Source organism: Camelina sativa, chromosome 7 (genome assembly GCF_030686135.1).
Source record: "Camelina sativa cultivar CO46 ecotype springtype chromosome 7, ASM3068613v1".
NCBI lineage: Eukaryota > Viridiplantae > Streptophyta > Magnoliopsida > Brassicales > Brassicaceae > Camelina > Camelina sativa.
In genome coordinates, this window is record NC_141886.1 from 7,907,757 (window position 1) to 7,929,666 (window position 21,910).

Consider the following 21,910-nt stretch of genomic DNA (forward strand, 5'->3'; position numbering starts at 1 on the left):
CTCCGGGGATAGTTGTACGTACAATGGAACATGATCAGAAGATAGGAACGGAAGATGAGTGACACAAGCTTCCGCCCACTTCAAACGAGCATGTGGGCAACACAACACCCTATCAAGACGTTTTGCAACCGTCGTACTAACAGTTCGCCCTCGTTTCCAAGTAAATTGCTTCCCCCGAAAGCCCGAAACCTATGTAATATTTGTTCTTTAGATCATATTTAAGAAAAAGTGTAGACAAAATAAAATAGGAAAATTCCTTTCCCGTATTATTATTTAAAACCCTTTTTATTTAGTATTTCAGATATTTTAAAATAAAATGTCCTTAGTTTTGTAGAATTTGCAAAATCTGCCTCGATTTTTCAAAAAATATCTGAGAACTCCGATCTCATTCTCTCTCTCTCTCTCTCTCTCTCTCTCTCTGGATCTCCTCTTCATCACATCACCATTGACTACTGATTTGATCGATTTCAGAGAGCTCCCACCCCAAAAAAAATCGCCACTCCTCATCCTTTGATTCCCACAGCGTATTGGGTTCTTCTACTTCTTCTTCTCTCTCACTCTCCACCATGTTCTGGAAGCTCGCCTCTCTCTCTGCTTCGTCTCCTGTGAGTTCAACAGATTCATTTCTTTCTTCTTCTCTTGATTCTGTTATAAATATTTGGAAATGGCTCTTAAGTAGATTAGACAATTATCATCTTTTTGATTGCGTTTGATTGGAAAAAGACTTAAACTTTATAATCGAGTGTAGACGCTACAGGCTAAAGTTGTGAACGTGTGATAATATTGGGAGTATTCATGAGTTGATGCTCATTGGTTTTGTTTGCTAATATACATATGTATAGGTGGAGTCGATACTAGACAAAGACAGTTTCACATTGGAAGAGCTTCTTGATGAGGAAGAGATTATTCAAGAATGCAAAGCTTTGAATAGCCGACTCATCAATTTGTAATATTTTGTTCATACAATAGTTTGGTTGTGATGTTTTTTTTACTTGGAAAAGTTTTTTGATTTGGGAGTATTGGTGTTTGTAGTCTAAGGGATAGAGCTCAAGTGGAGCAACTACTGCGGTATGTTGTTGAAGAGCCTCAAGACGATGCTGATAGCAAACGTGCTTTCAAGTAATATGTTCTTCCTTTATTGTGACTAGACTTTGTCTTGTCTGGCAAATCTTTCGTTTTTTTTTGGTCTTTAGTTATTGATGGGTTCTTCTTCACTTAGGTTTCCATTCATCTCTTGCGAGATATTTACATGTGAAATTGATGTTATTTTTAAGACTTTGGTGGAGGATGAGAAGGTATTTTCTATCATCGTGTTTCCTTTTGCTATAGTCTTATCACTGTAGTTGATCTCATTTGATGTGGTCTCATTTTATTTTGCAGCTGATGGATTTGTTATTCTCCTTTTTGGAACCGAATCGTCCTCATAGTGCATTGCTGGCAGGCTATTTCGGCAAGGTCTCTTATTTTACTAGTAAGAAGTGTGTGTAAAGACCAACTGATTTTTAGGTTCTTACATGTCTCTATTTGATTTAGGTTGTCATATGTCTGATGATCAGAAAGACTGCAGCACTTATGAGCTATATAAAAGTAAGTAATGCTGCCACTATCATAGAATGGCTGATAACAATTTTCTTTTCTTTTTATCTTTTCTTGCATTAGCGTTTGGATTATCTTTTGTGTGACTAAATTGTTCAGTTTAGCTTATGACAAATTCCATTTGATGCAACTACCATCGATTACATTGTCATAATCTGGATTGCTTTTTGAGATATTAATAGCTTTTAATAATTGCAGGGGCATGGAAATGTGTTTAGCCAGTTGGTTGATTTAATTGGAATAACATCCATCATGGAGGTAAATGGTGGTCTGAGATCCTGTTCAGCTTTGTGTCACTTCAGTTCTCATCTTTTCAAAGAAACTTATTGTGATGTTATGTAGGTTTTGGTTCGCTTGGTTGGGGCTGATGATAATGTCTATCCCAACTTTCCGGATGTGATGCGATACTTGGCTGATAGCGATTTACTTGAAATGATCGTGGACAAACTAAATCCATCTGTAAGTAGTAAAAGTTTAGGTTATTCCAAAAAAAAAAAAAAGTCTTGAGGCTTTATTTCTGAGTGACAACCTTTGTAACTTGAATCAGAGTCCTCCTGCGGTTCAGGCAAACGCAGCAGAAACATTATGTGCAATTACTCGAAATGCACCTTCAGCTCTAGCTTCAAAACTCTCTAGCCCTGGGTTTGTAATCTTTGCTTTCATATTTGAGTGTCACTGGTTTCTGCGGATATATACAATAGTCTGATGTGGCAAAACCTCTATCTTCTTCTGCAGCTTCGTTTCTAGGATATTTGGTCATGCCATTGAAGATTCACATTCAAAATCTGGCCTAGTTCATTCACTTACTGTGTGTATCTCTCTGTTAGATCCGAGGAGATCTGCTGCTTCATCACCTTTCTTCAATTCTTTTAGAAGTCAACATATGTTTGAGTCTCCTGTCCCAGTGACCCAGGAGACTATTGGTGCTATGCTACCTAAACTCGGTAAGTTGGTTTCTGGTGCTACGGAATCTTCCATGAAACAAGAAGATCATACTTTTATCTTAGTTTGTGCTGGATGCACATGAAACAATCACATTGCAATGCATACCTTTTGTGATTATTTTTTTTAGTTTCTGCTGACCCATGACTCTATTGCTCTATTTGGTCTGTTCCATTTTGATTTATGTGGATAGTGCGAAATTGGGAGTTCATTAATTCCATGTTTGTTGGGATTCCTTCTTAGCCTTCCTTGGATATGTAGGAAATATGTCTTGCAAGTTTTGTTAAATCAAGGATAGACTCCTCAGTCTTCATTGTCCTTATATAACAAGATTTAATGTCTTTTGCTGCAGGTGATTTGCTTGTGCTTCTCAGTGTAGCGTCTGACAGCAAAGTCTTGCCTACAACGTATGGAGAGCTGAGGCCACCTCTTGGAAAGCATCGTTTAAAGGTCAGATCCTAAACTTACCCATTTCTGATAAGTGATTTGTACATCTTTTGGATATTTACGCTGAATTGTTGCTCGTTTTGCCAGATAGTAGAATTCATTGCGGTTCTGTTAAAATCTGGAAATGAAGCTGCTGGAACTGAATTAGCGAGCTCTGGAACAATTAAAAGGATCCTTGAACTATTTTTCGAGTAAGCTTCTACTAAACTTTAAACTCTTGATTTGGATTTTAGTTTACTTAAGAAGTTAATTAGCTAAATACTTCAACTTATGAAGGTACCCATACAATAATGCTCTCCATCACCAAGTGGAGAGTATAATACTTTCTTGTTTGGAAAACAAGAGCGAAACTATGGTTAACCATATCCTTCGAGAATGCAATCTCATTAGCAAAATTCTTTCATCAGACAAAGACTCGGTTCTTTCTGGCAGTAACCTGGTATACCATCTGCGCTTTTTCTTACAAAGACTTTTATTGATTAGTAGTATATGGTTTTGTATCATGTCAAAATCAGCTCAAGTTAAGAGTTGTAGTCTTCTTGTTCAGATGATCATTAGGTAAACAAACATGTCTGCCATTTTTCTTCTGTGATGTAGCCTACCGTAGTTGCCACTGGGAAAAAACCACCACGGGCCGGATATGTTGGACATATCACAAGACTATGGAATAAACTTATCCAGTTGAGTGATAGCAATGGCCTGATAAAGACATCTCTTCAGGTTGGTATTACAACCAAACAATCTTATGTACCGTAATTTGTTCTTACATTAAATTCATCAAACTGCACGCATAACGGGTCTAGCATTAAGAGTGCTCTCCTTTCTACTTTTGGTGTGTTGGTAACAAGACTTTTCTCTATCAAATCATTAGGAAAACAGTGAATGGAACGAATGGCGAAATGGTGTTCTGAAGGAGCGCAACACTGTTGAGAATGTATACAGATGGGCATGCGGGTAATTTGATCAATTTTTTCTCCTTCATCACTGTAAAGCATTGGTTCATAATGATAGATGTAGATGAAATTTCTTATTCTTCTTCTGCACTATGCTAACCAAAACACAAATTTTCTCCTGCCTGATGAAGACCTGTTAATTTACATTTTTTTATATATAATGGGAGTTGATATATGATCTTAAACCAATGTCAAATACAGGCGTCCAACTACACTGCAAGATAGAACAAGGGATAGCGACGAGGAAGACAGGGATTACGATGTTGCAGCTTTGGCAAACAATTTGAACCAAGCATTTAATTACAGAATCTATGGAAACGAGGATAATGAAGAGGTATTTTACTGCTAATAGTTCTTGAATTTCTTAAACGGTTTACTCGACACCAGTTTAACAATTTAACCCTTTTTTCTTCTCTGGTGTCAGGATCAGAATGCTCTCAATGCCCTTGATAGAGATGATAGTGTAAGTCTTATTCACTTCTTCTCTTTTATTTTTTGTATATCGAAGAAAACTTTTTATATCGGTTTTCACAATATGATTTCATGGTATGTGATAAGGTGTAAGCCTGAAAGTATTTTTCCGTATTCAAATAGTGGACTTATTCTTCATATTATATGCAGGATGCATACTTTAACGATGAATCTGCTGAAGTAGTAATTTCATCCTTGAGACTTGGAGATGATCAAGGAAGGTGGGTTTATTGAGTGTTCTCATATGGGTTGTTCTTTAGCTCAGTCATCTGAACTACTGTTTTTATTCAACGAAGACTTGATCATGTCTCATTTTACCTGCTGCAGCTTGCTCACAAATTCGGACTGGTTCACATTCCAAGATGACAGGTTCAGCAACACGGCGATTGAAGATGTGAACATGAATGAGAACTCAAATGCCAACAATAGCAGCAGCAGTGACGATGAAGTCCTGGTTGGAGAAGAAGAAGAAGACGATAACCTAACCGAGAAACCGAAGAACATCTCTCCAGACAATTTATCACCATCAGACCCAACAAGCATCGATGAAGCATCTGAGATGCAAGTCACTAGCTCCAGTCTGAACCCATTCATCGATGTACCAATGCTAGATGTCAAAACCGAACCGGTTATTCCAAATGGTTCTCCAACATCAACTTCATCTGGAAGCAGCAGCAGCTCAGGACACAAATCACCTTCAGCTCCTGCAGTGCGAGCACTTTTCGAAGAGGATGTGGAGTTTGTGGGAGTGGAACCAGAAGGAACAGAGAAAGCAATGGAGCAAGCTTTAAAAGAAGGGATAGTCGGTGAAGCTGGACCGTTGAAGCGGAATATGGTTCAGAAAGTTCCAGAAAACGAAAACCAAGCGGAGAATTCGGGTGTGACAGAGTTCAACGATTCAAATTTCTGGAGGGTTGATCAAGAAGTTACAGTTTTGGAGTAAAAAACATAAAAGGTGAAGAAAAAAAAGAAAAGACCATACAAAAATCTCGTACTGTTTTTTGTCTCTCGCTCTCTCTCACACACACAAACTAAACTGAACATAGCAGTTTTTGTTTTGTTTTGTTTACAAGGCCATGACCCAATCACCATCTCTAGTCGAACAGGGTTTTTCTCTACATGTCAGTTATTATTTTTTCACTTCTCAAAAGTCCTCTGTTTTTCATGTTTTGTCTCTACTCTGTTTTTGGCCTCCAATATTAGTCAACGTCCATCAGACTTTCAACTTTGATATTGATCGTGGGGTGAGTATGTGTGTACTGAAAGCTCGTGCGCGCATTACAAAATGATATTAGAGTTCAATTCAGATAAACGTGTCGACTGTCGTCGAACTTTTTCTATTGGTTTCTAGTGAGAATATCACGAGGTGGTTTGAATATATGTGTTTCTACATGTGGAGACTTGAATGTAGGTGAATTAACCATTTTACACTACAAAATTAGTTATTAGTACATATGTTTGAGATTATGTAGCTTGTGTATCAATATATGTATTACTCTTTTTTCTGGAAACTACGTATCAATAGATAATTTGGTCCGTGTGACGATAGTAGCTAGATATATGAATGTGGTAGACCACAAAAGTATCTAATTGTTAAGAGATTATAAAGCTATAAACCTATAATAAAACTAGGTGATGTAATCTTGGTATTAGATTTGAGGACTGACGAACCATTGGATACATCGTACATGATTTAGCGAACAAATTAAATCGTGAATACTATTTACACTATTTTAAAAAAAAATAAAAATAAAAAAATCAACGTCATATCCGCAGTGTGATAGTATAATTTCATTTTTCAGTATTAATATTAAGTTAATAAATGATATTAATTAGTTTGACCAAAAAAAATGATATTAATTACAGTAAAACCTCTATAAATTAATAATGTTGGGACCATGAAAATCTATTAATATATAGAAGTTTTAATTTCTCGATAAATTAATAATTATTAATTTATAAAGAGACTTTCCTAATTTGATTAAAAAGTATTAAAAATAAGATTTAATCGTTACAACTAATATTTTTATAAATTCAATTACAAAGAAAATAACAATTATCATGCTTTAAAGATATCACTCAAAGATTTTTATATACTAAAAATGAACTATACTAAAAATAAATATGAATATATATACATATATGTAAATAATTTTATATAATTATTAATTTCTATTATTGATGGGACCATATATTTACAAAGGATTTTCAAAAAAGTTATTATCTTATTATATTATCAAATAATGTCTAAAATTACACTAGTCCCAACTTAGAACCAAAGAAATTTATTAATTTATAGGTATTATTAATTTATCGAGTATTAATTTATAGAGGTTCTACTGTATCAAGAAAACCTTCACATATGTCAAAATTGGATCATGTATTGAGCTCATGGATGATGTCTGTTTTATATAGATTGGGCTCAAAATTTGATTGTTTTCTAGACAAATTATGATATATTTGCTAACTATTTTAGATGGTGGTAATAAACAACATTACTCTATGTAAAAATACCAAAAAAACAACAAAAATCCAATCTCTTTTCTTCTTAAGAAAAATATTTCTTTGTGAAATAGTAGATGATATTTTTTGAAAGCTGCATTTTTCAAGTTTAATGTACGATAATCAGTGATATTATTATATTTTTATATGTATCATTTAATAGATGCATATACAGAAATTCTTAAGCTTAGAAAAATAAACTAATTACTCTACACTCTTATTTATTCCTACAATAGTATTTGTTTTCAAAGTTATATTTTAATGACTAAACTACATAAATTTTATGCTAAAGTTTATTTTTTTCTCAACAAATGTTACATTTTAAAGTATGTTAGTTTTAAACACAAAGATTAATAATTATAAATCACTTACATGATTGTTTAGGATATTATTCTATAAGCTGCTTCTTCTTTTTCTTTTCTTTTTTTTGTTCCTTTTTTTTGGTTTGTTGGGCAATGTGGTAATCGCATTAACCTTACATATATATGTATGTTCTGTTAATTATTTTATCTTTTGATAGTTTGTATTTTATTTGGCACTAACTAGGTCTTTGCTTAGTTGATATTATGTGCATATAGGAATTCTACATCTAATGAAGCACAATTCTTATAAAATATTTCACATTATAGGTAGGAAATTAATTCAATTTGTAATTAAAAATGTTACGATTTTCATTTATAGAAAAGAACAAAATCCATTTATCTTATAACATATTATCCAGTTTATGTAAACTTAATAAAATAAAATAAAAGCAATATTCCAATTCCATCCAATACATTCATAAGAAGGATCCATAAGGAATTTGCCTAAACCGGATTTGGTCTTGAAATTGTGACGCACGCATGTCCCCCGGTCAGAGATAAATTAAATCCAGTAACATCTTATGAAAATTTAAGAAATCGCGAATGTTATATTTTATTCAATATAATAGGTTTATTTCTTCTTCTTTATGGCTTCTGCTGCGTGCGCCTGCAGACGGAACAACAGTATTAGTGCTTACTCCAAGTGCTAATACACCGCATATGGAAGGCGTGGCGGCAACTGGTGCGCCCAAGTTGATCACCTCTCGGGTTGATATCCTCCAAACAGATGGCGCATTCCGTGTCAAATATACGACCGAAGTCTTCAGACATAACCGGCTGGAGTTCTTATACAGTACATAGCCCTCTTACAGAACCTTGGTATCAAAAACCACACTAGAATACCTAAAAACGATATAACAAAAACTGCTAAAACAAAGGCGGTCGCCTTGTGTCCCAGAAGACGGGCAGTGGCAGTGCTAACTTGCGTGTAAGGCATAGTTTCACAGAGAGAGAAAATTATAGTATATATTAAGTGTGACTCCATCTGATTTTAGAGTGAGACTGAGAGAAGACAAGAGAAGAAGAAGTTTCAGAAACTAAAACATTAAAACGCGTTAGGTTGAGAGATCATTAGGTGGAGATGATTAACAGCTAAACTTGGTTTAAATCCAAAAAAATTGCACAAAAAGAGTTTACTCTCTATTTGCAGCAATAAATAGGATTCCAAGAAAGCTATATTTTTACTTCGAATGTTTTAAAATTTTAATTGATATCTATGTTAGTTTACTTTATTTAGGTTACATAAACAATTTGGCCACATGAAATATTATGGATATCTAAATCTGTTTTTAACATATATGAACTTTTATAAATATTTCTAACTACAGATTTATCATATCTTGATTTTTCATATTAAAGTATATTGAGAATTTGTCCGAAATACTCTTTTTAATATACTTCTTTTCAAAAATACCATTTTTGTCATTTTTTATTCTCTTTTAATTTTTAATGACCATTTTACCTATACTTGAAAAATATTTTAGTTAATAAAATGAAAAACAATATTTTTCTGCCAAAATTTTTTTTGACATATTTACCCGCCAAAAAAAATTCGAAAAACATTTTCAAGGCTTTTATAAGTTTTTTATAAGGTTTTAAACGATTTAAAAAAATTATAAGATATTTATAAAGTTTTATAAGTAGAAACCTTTAAAAAGGCTTATAATAACCTTATAAAAACTTTGTAAATACCTTATAAAAATCTTATAAAACTCTTATAAAAATCTTATAAAAAAACTTCTATAAACCTTTTATAAACCTTATTAAAAACCTTATAAACGCTTATAAAATTAACATCATATTCGTAGTGAGATAGTATAATTTTTTTCAGTATTAATATTAAGTTGATAAATGATATGAATTATCAAGAAAAACATCAGATATGTCAAAATTGGGTCATGTATTGAGCTCATGCATGATGTCAGGTTTATATAGATTGGACTTAAAAATTGATTGTTTTCTAGACAAATTATGATGTACTAGAATTTATATTCACACATGCGCGGGATTTTAATGTAAAATATTTTCTGTTAGTAGAAATACTTGAGCTTAAATATAATTATTCAAACTTTTGAGTATAAATCTATATAAACACTAAACTAATTTAATTCATACAACATATATATTGTTGAAGATAATACTTCTTTGCTATATCTATTTGTGCAGAATTTTAGTTTAAATTTTTTATCAATAAAAATTATTGAATATAAATATAATCATTTGAAGATTAAAAATAAATATTTATAAACGCCATATTTATTTTATTAATCTATATAGCATATATTGTCTAGTGTCATAATAATGTTTTCCTGGAAAATCAACAATATATCAGTGGTAATAAAAAATGACTTGAGAACTTCATTGAAAGAGTAAACAATATTGTCGACACCTTTTCTTTTTAGAAGAGTAAATAATATTGTCGACACCTTATTCATATACCATGAAAACATCTTTTTAAAAGTTCTAATATCGAATGTTGATCATTGACATAATTATAGAGATCATTTAAACATATTGATATCCCACATTAAATGCAAATATACAAAATTTCATGAACAATTTTATTGCTATGTCGCTACATCTGGATTGTCCAAGTACATCACCTGTCATAATAGAATTTCCGACCAAATCAAGAATGCTTAGATGGTGAAACAGTTAAACCCGATAATGAATATTCGTTCACTAATCCAAGTTATATATTTTTCTAATCTCATGTTCTATTTCAATAGGTGTCAACTAGAAAACTAAAACAGTCCAATAAAAAAAATCTGGACATTTTCAATCCCAACTCATTTTATTTCCTTATAATACAGACTTTTGAAAATAAAACCAAATCTCCTGTCAAATTACGATTTACACTAATAATTAGAAGTCTCATTTTTTTTAACAAGTCAGCAACTTTAATCTAATTTCTCCAAACATGAAAAGCGTTCATGTATGTTTTTTGTTTCCGGTAAATACAAAAGGCGATATGGTTTTTAAGCAGGACCAACCAGTCCTAACTGCGTAAACAATCCAAAATTCATTAAATGAAGGGAAAAAATTACATTGTTCTCTTTTTTTTTTCTTCTCAAAAATAAAAAACCCAGAAAGAAAAAAAACTTGTATTTAAGAAATCATCGGTAAAAAAGAAGAACGTCCCACTTTGGTTTTTGTATTATACATAACAAAACATTTGATTTATACTAATAGTTTTCGGATAGTTGATTTTAATGACATTGTCAGTTGTTGTTTCCACATCATTTAGCATTCTTTTTATTCCCACTCATAATAATTCGTTTCAACTCAAGTTTTTTTTTTCTTTTTTTCGTTGGTTTTACATAAGTATTTTTTCCACAAAATAATGTTGCTGTCACGAATCCTTGAATTTTTTTTTTTTAATTCATGTACGTATTTTTTTGGTTTGGGTTAGTTGTTGGTTTCTAAGAAAAAAACATCATTAAATCCTACATAAAGTACTGGTCAGATCATACCAACCCGTCATACATCGCAAATAATACTTGTTTCTGATTATACAAATTTATATCTTTGTCAGTTGAACAAATTTATATCGTTTGTGTCTTTTTTATTAATCTTGTAATTACTTAGAGTATTATTTATTTATATAAATTCATTTATTAAAAACGTCATAATCCCTTTAGATTTTGCAGGGAATCATAAAAAGCGAGAAATTAAAATCTTTGGAAAATATCGTTGACCAAAAATATTGTTGATGAAAAGTGGATTAGAAAAAGAAAAAAAAAAAGAGAGGAATGAATCTAGACCGATCGATCCACACGGGAGTGACGATAGAAACAAACCATACACGTGGCATAATAACTTGGGGGGGGGAGGGAGACATTCACGCTTAAACACACGTAACAGCCACGTCAACTTAACAACAAGACCGCTCCGAACAAAACAACACACGTGTCTTGTTGGGTCCTACCGCACGAACGCGACGTCTGTGCAACGTTATCGAAGATCTCTGTCTCTTTCGCTCTCTCTTCCTTTTTTTTTTTAAACAAATTTTTTACTCTTATATCTTATGATTTATGAACCAAACTAATTTCGTTAATTATGTTAACATCATCACTCTCATATTTTCTTGTATTTAGTTTTTTTTACGTTTCATTTAGTTAGTTAAAAATTAGATAAGTTTTTGTGAATTTTTATAATGTAGGAGAGATATCTAATAAATTTCAGATTTTTTGTCCACATAATTAACGTGTAATAAAAAATATGAAAAATAGAAGATATCTCTACTACAGTCGTTAGGCTATAACCCGACTTATTATTCTACTACTTTATTATAAATCTCTTGTTATTGTAAATGAAAATCATTAAGGGCAGTTATAATAACATAAACACTTCTTAGAAGGGCTGCAATAACCCGCTCCTTTCGCCCTCTTCTTCACACACATAGTCTCACAGTCTGCGGCAACACAATTGGATTGCTTTAGAACTTCATGACATTGGTTTTTCTTTCCTAGCCCCTCATTTGCCACCACTCATGTTACAATAATATGCATAAAATATAAAAATAGTATTAATTTGTGTATTTGAAATGAAATTTATCCGTTTTCATGGAGATATATTAATAAAAATGTCTAAAATATCACTAATCAGTCTGAGCATATTCCGACTAGGCGGTATAAAGTTTGAAACATACAATAATTTAACTGGTGCTTCAAAGAGTGAATATGATTGATACCTGCAACTATTTTCTTCTACAAGAACATATGTAATATAGAAAAAAAAAGATAATAAATATAAATACAAACCTAGCACAAGAATGGTGAAGATAACCATAACGGTGAATGAGAGTTGGATTGGTTTCTTCATCATGGATGATATAATTATGAACTGATATAGGTTTTAAACTTAAAAGTAAATGAATAAAGTGAGGTTTTTTCTTTGTTTGTGTTTAACTACAACAAAAGGTAGTGTTATATATATAATTATTTAGATGTATCTCTTATTCAAATATATCTATTTTAAGTTATATGTCTGAATTTAAGGATCTAATTTGACCCTCATATTTTGTATATGATAGGTAAATGCTTTAAACTCGCTCGTGTTTTTTCTCCTGTCACTAGAAATATTTTTTTTTTCAATTTATTTTAAACAATAAACACTCACGAACATATATACAATTTGACGAATATATGTATATGAATATAAAATATAAAACACCTACCGTGGAAAAAGAAAAAAAACAATAGCATTTGATATTCAGAAAGTGGAAAAGGTACTTTTCATTCAAGGGAAACCAAAAAGATAATATAAGAATGTCAAACTTATATTTTTTCAATTATAGTCCATTTATGATGCCATATTATATGTTTTCAACCGCGTAAGTGATCTAGCTATGTTTTTTCACTGCTTGTCTGTGAATATTACCCAACGACTCTTCTCAAGTTCTGTGAAAAATCGAGAGAACTGACAACGATACAGACAGTATATATATATACAGGACACTTTCTGTATTTTATGAATTATTCTCGAATGACTGTTTTTTTTATTTATAAGGTGGCACAAGCACCAAAACGGCGGCAGAAATGGGACCGCACGTGAGATGGACCTAGGACAGTGTCATGTGAGGGACCCCTAGTGGCTAAAATTATGTTGTGTTCTTCAGTTTCGAACTGATGACTTTTCCTTTGACTTTTTCGACAACTTCACCGAGACAGTCAAGTTTTTGCTGTCATGTTTTCCGCATTTCAGATCCCCAAATCCTTTCTTTAATTTTTCCTAATTATGTTGTCTCGTCAAATTGAGCTTTAATAACGATCAAAAGAAGAAGAGTACATACATTATGGTTCGCCATCCATCAAGATTTGGTAATAATAGTATGAACTTAAGAAAAGATAGATTGCGATGATATAATTTTGTAAATAGTTTCCAAGTAAACTTTGAGTAAAAATAACAAAAACAGTAGTCCGTAAAACATTTTATACTGTGAATTTTAATCCTTTTTACTGTTTGCGTCGATGTTTAAAGATTCAATTTTTTCTTGTTATCAGCAGAGAGAGAGTTGTATAAACGTACGTGTGTGTGTGTGACACTGTTGAATAAAATATGTGTGGTTAATTTACAAAGCAACTAACTTTAAGTACACTTGAAGCTATCTTAAACCGAATATTTAATAGATCTTCCTCTGCTATTCATTGAACTAATTAAATATGGAGGACTGAGGGAGGAGACCAAATTATGAAATTCATGTAGATCCCATGTACAATTAATAATTATGTTTAATCTGTTTATTTTTTCGCAAGAAATTTGCGTTTAAATATCTTAGTCTAAATTACTTGGTGACAAAATTTGTAAAACAATATTTTCTCTTTTTCATATTAAATTTTAATTTATAAGTCAAAATAAATGTCGTTTGTATTTCTAATGTAGATACATATATAGTAAATTATTCAGTTTTATTCATAATATTTAATGTATTGATCAATGAAAAAATATACATATATTAATAAAGAATAAAATTTAATATTTATTTACTTTTAAATCTGTGTGAAATTTTTTAAACGATACTTATATTGAAACGAAGAGAATAATATATAAATAACCAAGGGAAGCTTTGGGAACAATAATTTAGCTAACACTAGCTAGCACACAAAAAAAGTTACCTTAAGAAGACAAAAATTATTTCCAAAAATTATTTCAAAAAAAAGTTAGCTACAAAACTCAATTCAATAGAAAAATAATTTCCATTAAGCAAGCTTAATAATTTAATATCTAGAAGTGAACCATATTTGACACATTTTACTCATAATGATATATATAGTCTCTTCTTCATACAAATGATATGGCAGGCTCTTTGATTATCATATACAATTTTACAACCCAACCAAATAAATTCAAATACCAATTAGAGGAATTTCTTAAAACTTGGAAATAGTTTGTTACACACAAAAGACCAAAAAAACGGATTTAAAATAGGAAAGATAAAAAAGAGAATAAAAAGAGCAAAATAAACTTTAGTTTAGGTTCAAAACAAAGGCCACTGTTTCTTCAATGCTTTAAGCGAAGATGCTGAGCGGACCGGTCTTTGTTGAAGCGTCTATACCATTTTCACCATTCCTGATTCCGGTTATCCACGTCCTACGCAAAACCAAACCGAAATCAGTATTCCAATCGGTACATAATAAACAAAGCCGAAATATGCTTGAAAAAAGACTTACTTTCTCACGTTGTCGCCACCAATATCCATCTTGATCGTTAGCCGTTTCGTCGCTCTCATGAAATCACTACATTTTAAAACCGACAATTCAATCAATGAAGAAAAAACCGAAAACTAACCGTTAACTGAAACGAGTTCTTTGAGATTTTTTTACCTGAAAGGTTCTTCTCCAATGCGTTTTATAACACCATTTGAGTCCCGGTACACAACATGAGTCAACAAATCCGACCTCTCTTCGATAGGAAACATCTCGGCTAATTTCCGGTACAATTCTTGGTACGAGCCAATAACCGAGAGATCGAGCGTGCGTCCCACATCCTCAGATTCCATGAAAACTTTACAATGACCCGTTTCAAGTCCTTGGAAACCATAATTGCATGTTAATCCACGAGCCACCGAACATTTCTCCTCCCGCGCTTGCGCCTCTTCTTCCAAAGACCGTTTCCGGTTCATAACTTGCTGTTCGGTTAAAATAGGTTGACCGAACAACAAAAACTGATGAGTCTTAACCGAACCACCACCAGACTTCTTCTTGTCCTGATGAACCATAGCAGGATTCCCCATAGTTAAAGAACACGAAATGTTATTACTATTCTCTGTATCCCCCCTACCCTGACGGGACACTAAATTATCGTAATGATGCCTCGGGTTAAAACCGGATACAAACATCGCTGTAGACTGTAACTTGTTACCGGAGTAACTACTAAGATTGAGATCAGACAACAAAGACGGAGATGGTGATCCGAAGAGTTGTTGAGCTTGCCTGGCTCCCTGTATCCCTGCAGGAGCATTGTTGTTGTTGTTGTCGTTTGACAGATAACACATGGATTCGCCACCCGGGGAGAATATTGGGAATTTGGTACCGTCGAATGGGAACTCGAACGGCTGCGGAATCCTAATCTTCTTCCTTGGAGAGAAAGGAGATAAATGGATCGCAGGCATGTTCGATACTAATTCGACTAACCACGGGCTAACCCGTTTCACATTTTGTAACAAATCAGGTTCGTCCCACGCTACCTATATTATAACAAAACCAACACTTAAAACGATGATTCTTGTTAAAAAAAAAAAGGAAGAGGGGACTTTGAGGTTGACTTTAAAGCTAACCTGGAGGAGACGCCAAGGTGAATTAGGCCAACGAATTGGATCAGCGACTTGAACAGCTGAGACAGTACCCATGAACCAACTGATTCTTGAAGAGTCCTCTGTTTCAAACGCCATTTTAAAACGCATACCACTACACCATCTTATCCTCATTGCTGATCTCACATCAGCTGCTTTAACGCAAAACTCAGGCGTGCTAGCGCGTGGGTAGTAAACAGCCTCAAACGCTTGTCCACACGCTGCACGCGCCACCGCTTCCGCCACTGCTTCTACTCTTACCCTCCCCGCAGTTGCGGCAGCCGCAGACGCCGCGTTTCCGTCGTTTCCTCCGTTGCGTTTCATCATCATCAGCTTAGACGTCGTTGTTGTTGTCGTCTCGTCGTCACGGAGGAAACCGGAGAATCCGGGGTAAGGACTGTCGGATCCTAAACCGTTAGATCCGATTCCGCCGCGTTTGGCCCGGCGGATTCCGACGCAGAGGTCTCCGGATTCAGAACGGAGGAAAACGATGGAATCGCCGGCGATTAGTTTCTTCTGGTTAACGAACGTGCTCCAGCCGGTGGTTAAGAGATGACGGCGAGGCGTACCTCTGTAAATATGCCGGAATTTCCAAGTCTCGCCGTGGATATCTTTAGCAATAACGGTTTGAACCGGCGGCTCCGCCGTGTAATCAAGCCGAGGGAAAATCGTCTCGGCGCAGTAACGAGGAACGGAGAAACCGCCGCCGTTGTTAGCGTCGGACTGCGTCAACGTTTTGGCGAACGACGCCGGCTTCTCGTTAACGTTAACGTTACCGTTACCGTCAGAAGAAGGAGTAAGACACAAAACGGCGTCGTTGTCTAGATCCAAGTCGTTGTTTCCAGGTAATGGCAAAAGCGTGATTTTGGCGAAAACTTCGTCTGTGTCAGAGTCGGCGAGGAACTTGACGGAGACGACGCGGCAGAGGATGAGAGGAGGTACGCGCGGCGCGTGGAAATCAGGAGGAGCGTGAGCGTGTTCTGTGTGGCCTTGAGCGAAGTAGAAAACAGTTGAGTTAACTGTAGGGATTTGAACCATTGATCCTGCACAAGCATGCCATAGTTGTGGATCCAAGCTTTTCTCTTGCTCCATCTCTCTCTCTCTCTCTCTCTTCTTTAAAATTCAATCGAAGGAGACGAAGTTATGTTATCCCCTCAGAAGAAAGATCAATCCTTTATTAAGTTTTTTTCTTCTCAAGACAAGAACATGAAAAGATTCAAAAAAAAACAGAGGAAGACGAAACAGAGAGAGACAAGAACCGTTTCAGGGGAAATAGAGAAAGCGAAGTGAAAGAGAAAGAGAAAGAGAAAGAGAGAGATTTGTGGATTTAAATTAGCAGAGGGAAACAGTAAAGTTTCGTCTTTTTTTTTTTTGGTTTATCACTTCATAGTGAAGGGTGAAAAAAAAAGAAGCTTTAATGGCCGATCAGATCGTAGAAGAAGTAGAGAGAGAGAGGTTATAATCAGGTACGGACAAGACCACTATAATAATAATTATTATCTTCTCTTTAGTAAATGATGTGTACAGAAGAAACAAGAACCAAACAAACCGGAGAGATTATCTCAAACACAAACTTTAAATACTTCTTTTATTTTATTTTAAATATAATAACAATTAACAACATATAGTATTTAATAAAAATATATAAAATTTGTGTGTTTATTGATTAAAACTTGCAACTAACTTGTTTGTTTCATTTGTAAATCAGGTCCAAGAACAAGTTATATTAGCAATTTATCGTATCACGAGCCGCGATATTTTGAGTCACACCAACAAGTTTTTTCAATATTTCATTACTGTTATACCATTTTACTAATCAGCTAATTTTACTTTCTGCTTTTCACTTTTTACTTATTTTTCCTTTTGTTTTTGTCCGTTAGTGAAAGATGGGTTCCATTACACGATAGTAGTAAAAAAAAAAGGGGATAGGTCAAACCCATGGTAAAACAAATTCTGCTAGGTGTAAAAATAAACAGTACTACACTGGGGTAAAAAGTTAAAAAAAAGTGAGATATGTTAAACTCATGCAAATAATTACTTTAAAAAAAAATAGAAAAGGAAAATAAATAATTGCATTGCATATCCCTAAGTTACCCTTTCATCACAATAAAATGTTTTTTTCCATATTTTAAAAATATAGTTGACTCTTGGTGTTCTCATATATATATATATATAGGTAACTTTAGATTTTATGGTAGTATAAAACCAATATTTTAAAACTTAAATCGAAATTTGAGTTAGATGGGGAGTAACGAAGATTATTCCAAAAAATCAATCAAAGAAAAGAAAATGAAACTTTAACATTCAAAGTGTGAGTTATGGTAATGACGTCATAAATAAGGAATATAGAGTGTATATATAATATTAATAACGTACGTACGTGGGGGGTAGGGGGGGGGGTTGACCCAAGAGATGAAAACGCGGCTGTTAAAAAGGGAATCGGAGTTAGGAGTGTGTGTGATGAGTTCGTTGAAGTTAATTGTACTCGTCGATTGTTTTGTCGGGTCAATATTGTCCAATTATAATCTGACACGAACATCACCCAACTCATCCGTATTTTGGTCCTTGTTTCTTTTTTTTTTCTTTAACGTTTTATGGTAAATCTTTTTTTTTTTTTTTGCTTCTTTTTTAAAAAAACAGTTCAAAAAAATTTTGGTCGTCTTTTTCACTTGATTATCACTAGAAATTAGTTTCCCAAAATCTAGAATATCTGTTTTCTTTATTTCCCTCTTATTAGGTTGTCCATTTTACTTCAAAGTTAAAATATTTAAACCTAACACCAAACTACAAATGCAAGTCACATTTAACCAGAGAAAATATTCATTATGAGTTCTCTTCTTGCTGCTGATACCTAATTGTAGTATTTAAAGGTACGAGAAGAAATAGTGGTGGTATGTAGGTGATGAATTTACTCTTTTAACTCTATAAACACTATGCAGACGACTTAAGGTAAAGATAGGACTATATTAACTTCTATTGACCTTATACGAAACCAAGTAACTAATTCTTTTTGTCGACTTGTGTTTGAAGAGAAAAATCACATGACTATTCTAACATAAAATTGTAAATAAATATTTGTGTAAGTTCATTGTCAAAGAATGAGCAAACAAGGTTGAAGAAAATAGGAGCAAACAAAAAATAGTTAATAGAGAATACATGGACCAGGAGAGAGGAAGAAAACAAAGGGATTAATTAATGCATGACTTGTGAAAAAAAAAAAAAAAAAAAAACATAAAATCATCGACATGACACACAGTTTCTTTGTCTTTCAAGTGTGTATTTCAGCCATATACTTTTTCATCTTATCTCGAACACACACACTGTGATATTCATGTAGATGTATGTAAATGTATATATATTTAATATGTGGAATTGACATGGATACAGAGAAGCAACACAAAATTAGAATGGTAAATAACTAAATATTGTGTTAGTTGGTTGTCTTGCATTATGATTATAGAATGGTCCATTGGTCCTATGACTCCTAGCTAACCCTATCTTCAACTTTTCTTATACATAAAAATATGAAACTACTTTACCCAAGCTCTATTAACATTGGCTTTCCTGATCTATATACTATACTTAATAGCCTTCTTATTTTGTAAGTTGTCTATGCAGAAAGAAATTTAATTGACGACAAAAAAAAAAAAAAAATTTAATTTTATCACACGTACAAAAATAGTTTTCTCTTTCACATTCAAGATTTATTCTAATGTAAATAATTTCTTTAGGGATAAATGGATAATGCAAAATCAGATGAAGATATTGTGTTTAAAAATTATATTACAGAAGGTTTGACTTGTACATGTCTTGGAGATAAAACACTAGACATTTTGAGTTTTATATATAAATATATTTATGTGACCCTCTGGTCACTATTAAACCAAGTTGAAGTCATACTATTCTAATGGAAAATAACATGCTATATAGACAAATATAAATCTATAATTTCATATTAGTATTTGGAGTTCTATTCATGTTAGAAATTTGTTTTTTTTTTTTTTTTTAACATCATTCATGTTGGGATTGTTATGTCATGTCTATTAGCTGCTATAACGCATACGTCAAAGCTAGGGAACCCGATGTCATTTGTATAATTGTAATTTGTATGTTTCAAACAGTTTAATTATGTCTGTATGATCAGTTTTCAATCCTAAAGTTCCTAACAATCTTTTATTTAGAGAGAGAGAGAGAGATAGATGGTTGGAAGACATGAGATGTGACAAAAGGGAAGATGGGTGTAGTTAAGTTGTTGTGTCACTGTCCGCCAAACCTTCCAAATCAAATAGAAGCGTCACCGCTCAGACAACCAAACCAAACCTCCCAAACGTCCCTTTCCATGTTTCACCGTCAACTGCTTAAATCTACCATTAACTCCTAATATTTTTCTTTTTTTTTCTCTTTTTCCAAATCCTCACAATTCCTTTATTGGTCAACAAAATCCCATAAGAAACAAAAGTATATGTTTGTGATAAAACTGGGATATATTGGAAAACCATCCCCTAAATGATTAACCTTCGTGGATTATGTTTTCTTGCTAATGAAAACAAGAGAGACATATCAAATCAAAGAATTTAAGCTATAACTTGCATATGAAAAGATAAGACGAACTGCATGTGCATAATCGTGACATCTGTTTTTTGTTATTTTGATTTACATAGAAATATAAAATATAAAATCGTAGGTGCCAACCATTTCTTTTCCAAATATTATATATACTTGATGTGGTTAGATAATATTTAATGATCTTGTCCCGAGTTAATTAACCTATGCTAAAACATTGTAAATTTGCTTTTTGTAGGGGAATAGGATCGGAGATCAAAGATTTATGTCAAAAAGGAGATTAAGATTCAAAATGGTAACCACAAAGCTTTTTCTAGTTCCACATCTTAAGAATAGTGCTCGTGAGATATTTGTTCTCCCTCACCTGCAAAGAGAAAACATGATGCGTATGTTCACCAACAAAATAGCATATATATTGTGGAAAGTCTCCTCTAAAATTATCCAAAATAGCTCTCAAAATGGCATATATATAATTGTATGCTAACATTTTGTTTAGTCTTCTCTAAATTATCCAAAGTCATACAATTATAACATTATGGATAATTATTTAAAAATGCTCTCAAGTGTTTTTTACGAACATAACCAAGTATATATATATATATCACTTTCAGGTCACACAAACATCAATACTCCAACAAAAAGAATGAATGTAATCTAATGACATCAAGTAAATATATATTAGTCATTAAAACTTTAGGTGTTCTTAGTTAAAAACTTTAAATGACATTTTCGGATCATATTTTGTGGCCAAATTTTTAGAGAATATAAATTTGGACATATTCGTACTAATTTTTTTAATATAAATTTTGATATATTCTTAATAATATTGGACCAGTCTTTTTTAATATATATTTTTATGAATCTGTTTAATAATTTTGATACTTGCAGTAATTTCATTCGTAACTATTTAACATAGAACAAACTTTAGTTATTAAATTATTCAGTTAAATTTAAATTTAGCTAATTTTTGTTAGAGGCTGCTACTCCCATTTTAAACGTCCAACTAGTGCCCATCCCAAACTTTTACCATTATTATATCTCACCAAATCATGCAATTTGATGATATTGTGGACGAAAATATCTTTGTAACATTGGGAAAAATAGAAAAGAACAACAGTGGCTTACTGATAAAAGTGGGCCAAAACTAAAAAAGGGTTTGGGCCCAAACGACAAGGACAGAGCGAGAGACTATATTGCGCCCGACGCGCATTTAAAACACATACTGTTGACAACTCGTTAACTTACGCTCGTGACAGCTAAAGACAACTTAGGGCCTGACTGGTTCAAACGCTGCGATTGCGGTTGCGGAAGATTGCAGAAACGGACGATTGCGATTTCAAGCGTTATTAAGTGTTTTGAACGACTGGTTTGGTGGTTTAAAATTTGTGTGTTTGCAGGAGGTTTACGATTGGTTGACTAGCGGGTGCAATAGCGGTTGGAACATAATAAATGTGATATATAATATATAAATGTTTAAAAACACAAAAATTTTAATTAAACTTGATTTATAATTTAAATTTATTTAAAAAATACTAAAATAATTATTTAAAAAACAAATAAATTTCATATTGAAATACTTATTCCTTTATGCATTTGGCTTTTCACCAAAAATTTAATCAAGTAATTTGATAAATGACAAAACATATGCTTTAGATCATAGATCTTTTCTCTTTTCTCTTAGATCATGGGTCAGTAGTTGCATCGGTAGGAATGGTCAAGTGAGAGTTGAGAAGAGTCACTGGTGATTTGTATTAATATTTTTCACAAATAATCTTATTTTT

The 21,910-nt window shown here is 32.9% G+C and overlaps 3 protein-coding genes across 4 annotated transcripts; 1 reads left to right on the forward strand and 2 right to left on the reverse strand.

Annotated features, from left to right (window-relative positions):
- The first annotated feature begins 191 nt into the window (after nt 1–191).
- On the forward strand, nt 192–5,574 carry LOC104700693 (uncharacterized). Of its 2 annotated transcripts, none has more exons than XM_010416233.3 (19): nt 192–605; nt 843–946; nt 1,033–1,119; nt 1,220–1,295; nt 1,381–1,455; nt 1,534–1,587; nt 1,795–1,854; nt 1,939–2,055; nt 2,144–2,238; nt 2,332–2,540; nt 2,891–2,988; nt 3,073–3,176; nt 3,262–3,424; nt 3,583–3,705; nt 3,857–3,939; nt 4,140–4,272; nt 4,363–4,401; nt 4,560–4,630; nt 4,737–5,574. In XM_010416233.3, the coding sequence occupies exons 1-19, from the start codon at nt 567–569 to the stop codon at nt 5,350–5,352; spliced, it is 2,346 nt and encodes a 781-aa protein (XP_010414535.2). In that variant the 5' UTR covers nt 192–566; the 3' UTR covers nt 5,353–5,574. The 2 variants fall into 2 exon arrangements, 1 of the variants encoding a protein (XP_010414535.2); XR_015561701.1 differs by having other exon boundaries at nt 304–605; nt 3,533–3,705.
- Nucleotides 5,575–11,421: 5,847 nt separating this feature from the next.
- LOC147941022 (defensin-like protein 149) lies at nt 11,422–12,171 on the reverse strand. The gene is made up of 2 exons (XM_087456440.1): nt 12,037–12,171; nt 11,422–11,762 (listed from the first exon to the last, which is right to left on the reverse strand). Exons 1-2 carry the CDS (start codon nt 12,098–12,100, stop codon nt 11,596–11,598), a joined length of 231 nt encoding a protein of 76 aa, XP_087312566.1. The 5' UTR covers nt 12,101–12,171; the 3' UTR covers nt 11,422–11,595.
- A 1,844-nt stretch (nt 12,172–14,015) lies between these two features.
- Nucleotides 14,016–17,109, reverse strand: LOC104786880 (auxin response factor 10). The gene is made up of 4 exons (XM_010512333.3): nt 15,552–17,109; nt 14,599–15,461; nt 14,446–14,511; nt 14,016–14,365 (listed from the first exon to the last, which is right to left on the reverse strand). The coding sequence occupies exons 1-4, from the start codon at nt 16,656–16,658 to the stop codon at nt 14,284–14,286; spliced, it is 2,118 nt and encodes a 705-aa protein (XP_010510635.2). The 5' UTR covers nt 16,659–17,109; the 3' UTR covers nt 14,016–14,283.
- Nucleotides 17,110–21,910: the final 4,801 nt, after the last annotated feature.